Here is a 4,948-nt window from a genome sequence, read left to right on the forward strand (position 1 = left end):
GTGGAGTTAATGTCAACAGATTTTTGGAGGGCGTTACCAACAGAGCTCATTAACATAAACAGCTCTTCTGAATGGAAGTCAGAGCAGGCAGAACTGGAAAATGGGAAATTTTATTATCTGAGAATTATTTTGTGCATTAAATTGAATGAACATGGTCTGGATAGCCCACAGATAATACCATAAAAAATTCTAGGACCCATAATTGGTCTCCTTTAAACATTATGAGATGTTTAACTGGAAAAGACTGGGGAGCAGACGGKAAATCAATGAAGACTAAATACACAGGATTGATTAGATCAGTGTTATATAATGGGAGTATAGCATATAATTCAGCTTCTGAAACATCTTTAGAATAGTTAAATAATATTCAGTAACAGACGATGAGAATTATCACTGGAGCATAATATTCAGTAACAGACTATGAGAATTATCACTGGAGCATTTAAAACAACACCTACATCATCTTTACTAATAGAAATGGGAGAATTACCACTTAGTATAAGAAGGGATCAGTCATCTTTAAATTATTGGGTCAGTTTATGAGGGCATGACCAAAACCATCCAACTCAAGAACTGTTAAAATCATGCTGGGAAAAATGAAAGAAAAAAATAAAAAGTTTTGGTTGGGAAATAAACCAGAAAAATGTAGAAAATCAGATAAACAATATTAATATAAGTCCAACTGTACCATTRTCAGTGGTATGTCCATGGTTATTTGCAGATTCAGTTGTAGATATGGAATTATTAGAAAAGAAAAATAAAAATGCTGAAGAAATTTATAGTTATTATAGCTCAGTACCGATATTATAAACAACACCAGAGTATTAGGGTTTCCTTATTTTATGATACTTTTATAATGTTTGTTATATTATGTGTTAATTAAATTAGGTAGATATATGTCCGAATCAATAACAACACATAAGTGAACCGTTTTTAAACCATTAGATTAAGGTTTTTGTCTGAATGCCGATGATTCAGCCATATGTCAGCAGGGGGCGAACTCAGGCATTGAAGATTCTGTATATATACTGGTCCATTTCCTGTTTTTCTTCCAGTGTGTGTGGTTTTGACTTGCCAGCCATTGGCATAATAAGCCACCACTCCAGAATTCTGGTGTTGTATGACATTATTTCTTATCACAGATCATTTTATTTAACACTTGTGTTTTCATCTGATTTCAGGCGATATTAAAACACGTATTTTCTTACAATGCTTTAAATTATTTTATAAGCAAAGAATATATTACTAAATATTATGGATATGTTAAAGTATATACAGATGCATCAAGGAATATAGAAGATCAAATTGGAGTAGCTTACATAATTCCCGAGTTTGGTGTGGAATTAGGGAGGAGGATAAGTGATAATATATCAGTATACACAGGGGAAATGGTAGCAATATTATTAGCTGTTCAGTGGACTGAAGATAATCAGCCATTAAGATCAATAATGCATTCACATTCCAGCTCATCATTAATTAGTATCAAAAACTATTTTTCAGAAAGTAGACCAGACATTATGATAGAAATACAACAAACATTATTTAGAATTAAAATGATGGGGTTAATTGTCATATTTGCATGGATTCCAGCTCATGTTGGTATTAGAGGAGATGAAAGGGCAGACAAAGTAGCAAAGGAGGCTACTAGACATGTTTTAGTTGAGATAGATGCCAAAGTTAGTCAAACAGAAGTAAAAAGTATCATAAAAATTAGAGAAAAGTGGCAAAAACAATGGAAAGAAGAAAGAAAAGGTAGATTGTTTTATAAGATTCACAGGAAAGTAGGAGAGATGAGAAGTGCTGAAAGAAACAGAAGGGAAGAGAAACAGTAGTTATATCAAATCTTAAATTTGGACATACAGGATTAAATAGCACTCTCCTTAATAGGAAAACATGATACTGGTAAATGTGATTGTGGAGACAATGAAGCAATAGAACATATTCTGTTAAACTGTCAGAAGTACAGACATGAAAGAGCTCAATTGATTAATAGGCTTGATGAAATGAAAATTAGATTAAATCCATTAGAAATTTTACAACGAAACTCAGTATCTGATAGTTCTCAAACTCTGATTAATTATCTGATATTGGCTTGATTATTTGATAGGATATGAGTTATTTATTTTTTGTTTGTTTTATTTTGTTGTTAGTAAGAGTCATTTCTTTCCACACTCCATTCCAGTTGGTGGCAGTAGTGCACACCTAAAGTTTTTTGCAAACTGCCAATAAACTCTAAGAAGAGGAAGAATTACTGAGTACAGACGTGTGAGAGTGAATCAGGAGACAACAGCGCAGACTGAGGAAAAGATGGTAGTGAGAACACAGAACACCAGAGGAAGACAGAACACAAGACACAGATTCTAACAATTACCTGCCAGTATCATCACCTCTATGGTGCTAAAATGGTTTCAGCTTTTCAGATTTGAAATTTGTCAAAGGAGTTTGGAGTTTGAACAGTTCCCTTGAAATATTTTCCCAGAAATGATCATTTTGAAAGCTGACCTAAACCACTGATAAAAGAAAGCATAAATGAATGGATTAAACATTGAATTGGACAAAGYGAGCCAGTTCAGTGTTTCATAAATTTGCATTGATACACCACCTAACAGCTGCAAAGAAAAACAAAGAAAGAAAGGCAGCCAGCACATTAGAAAAGCTCCCAGAACAATAGCCAGAGTTTTTGTCGTCTTCCTTTCCATGCTACTGACAGTAACCACAGACTTTGTTGTGCTCTGGATGCTTCGTGCCTGTTTCTGAGCAATAAGAAATATCCTCAAGTAGATATACAACATTATGGTTATAGGGAGGTAAAATACAAAAACAGGTGTCAAAGATTTTTCAAGCACAACATCCCGAAAACAGTTTTCATAACATTTTTCTTGGTTTAACTCTGAAATGACAAAGCCAATAGCAACTAGAACAGGAACAMCACAACTCATAAGGATCATAATTCCAACAACATGGAAGTTTATCTTCATTCTATATACAAGGGGCTTACACACTGCATAGTATCTGTCTACAGAAATACAGCATAAATTCAAAATAGATGTTGAGCTTAGTATAACATCAAAGCTGTCACGTATTTTGCAAAATATATCTCTGTAATACAGACAAGCAGTGAGAGGAAAAGATATGCTCAGAGGAAAAACTACTACTCCAACAAGCAGGTCTGTCACAGCTAGAGAGCTGATGAGGTAGTTAGACGGTGTGTGGAGTTGTTTGAAATAAATGACAGAGAATATTACAAGAAGGTTTCCACATACTGTGACAACAGAGAGTAAACCAAGGAAAATATACAGTAAAACACATGCTGTGGAAGAAGTCCTCGTCAGTGTTTTAGAAACATTATTTATTTCATAGCAAGGATGGAAGTCAGAAAAAACATAWAAAGAATCTTCTGCCATTGATTTCAGAGGTATTCAAAATTAGACTGTATACAGTTGAGGTTAGATTGCACAAGATAACTTATTTTTCTCAGATAAATTTGTTCTCTCCCAGTTTTCTACCACAGCCAGATTACCTCAGCACGTCAATGTGACTGCCTGGTGACTGCTGTAGAATTACTCAGTCTTGATATTCATTACTCCTCCTACTCATCAAAAACTCATCCARTAGGGAGTAGGAAACTGTGGACATCAAAATACTTCCTTTATTTTTTTATTTTTATTTTTATTTTACAAAACCAGTCTGCAAAAAGAAATTTGGGAATGGACTAGACATTTGTTTCTTCATTCAATCATTGTTTGTTTGTTTGTTTCCGTATGGCAAAATAGGGGATTTATGAACTACAGTAGACTTCTTTAATAACTACCAAGTGAAGTTGAAAGCACATTTTAGAATGTCACTAAGGAGTGGACAACTGACATCTTAGAGCAGTGGTTCCTAAATGTTTTCTTCCCCTTTGGATTCTAAGACAATTTCCACTGAGGGGGGTTATAAAAATAATTTCGTAATGCTGCATATGAGGAAATGGTATTGTATTCTCACTGAGGCCTCTGAGGCCATAAATGTAGGCCCAAAAATATAAGTTAACACAGAATGTAAGAAAATTAGTGTTTGGTAGATTTATTTTTATAACAATGGTTGTTGGCAATCAAACCGTTGGAAAGCCAGCTAATTTCCCTTTTAAATGGGCCACATTTGTTAAGAACATGCATTTGTGGGATGAGCGGAAGAGCTGAGAATGTACAGGAAAAATTAGCCAAATTTTCTCTGCCTTTGTCAAATAGCCTTTTTTGCTATTGATACTTGTTTTGAGATTCATTTTACAAGACCATAAATACTCATATTTTTTCAATATATGAGGTGGCTGTGGCTGAGTGGTTAAGGGAGTCATCCTCTAATCAGAGTTAGCAGTTTGAATCACTGCTATTCAGTCATATGTCAAACTGAACCCACTCTGCTGCTGATGTGTGTCCCATCAGTATATGAAAGTGATTTAAAGCACAGATTAGTCTCCGTAGCATCAGGGCCGGCCCTAGACATTTGGGAGCCCTAAGCAAGATCTGTTTTGGGGACCTTATTTCACCATAAAGAACCAGAAATAATTCCACAGGGCAGCTGTTTTTCTTAYGAAAAGTTATCTTGCCGCTATAGTCACCTATAATAGCTGATGTTAGAAATCACTTTTAGTAATANTGGAAGGAAGCAATAGTAATACCTATACAAAGGCCAGGAAAGGATGATACAAAACCAAGTAATTAAAGACAAAAGCTTTAATTTCAAACATTTGCAAAATAATGAAAGATTAACTTACTATATAGAAAAAAAAGGATATTTATCAAATTACCAGAGTGGTTTCAGAAAAGTAAGAAACACAATGGGTCCGATTTTATGTCTTGAGCATGAAATTAGAAAAGCTCAGATTAACAGAGAGAGTGTTGTAGCTGTATTTCTTGACATAGAAAAAAGCGTATGATATGATGTGGAAAGATGGTTTTTTAATAAA

The 4,948-nt window shown here is 34.4% G+C and overlaps 1 protein-coding gene across 1 annotated transcript; it reads right to left on the bottom strand.

Moving 5' to 3' along the window:
• Positions 1–1,780: 1,780 nt before the first annotated feature.
• On the bottom strand, positions 1,781–3,511 carry LOC106530964 (trace amine-associated receptor 1-like). The gene has a single exon (XM_014026701.1). The coding sequence runs from the start codon at positions 3,402–3,404 to the stop codon at positions 2,433–2,435; it is 972 nt and encodes a 323-aa protein (XP_013882155.1). The 5' UTR covers positions 3,405–3,511; the 3' UTR covers positions 1,781–2,432.
• Positions 3,512–4,948: the final 1,437 nt, after the last annotated feature.

This window comes from Austrofundulus limnaeus, unplaced genomic scaffold, assembly GCF_001266775.1.
Source record: "Austrofundulus limnaeus strain Quisiro unplaced genomic scaffold, Austrofundulus_limnaeus-1.0 Scaffold583, whole genome shotgun sequence".
NCBI classification, from domain to species: domain Eukaryota; kingdom Metazoa; phylum Chordata; class Actinopteri; order Cyprinodontiformes; family Rivulidae; genus Austrofundulus; species Austrofundulus limnaeus.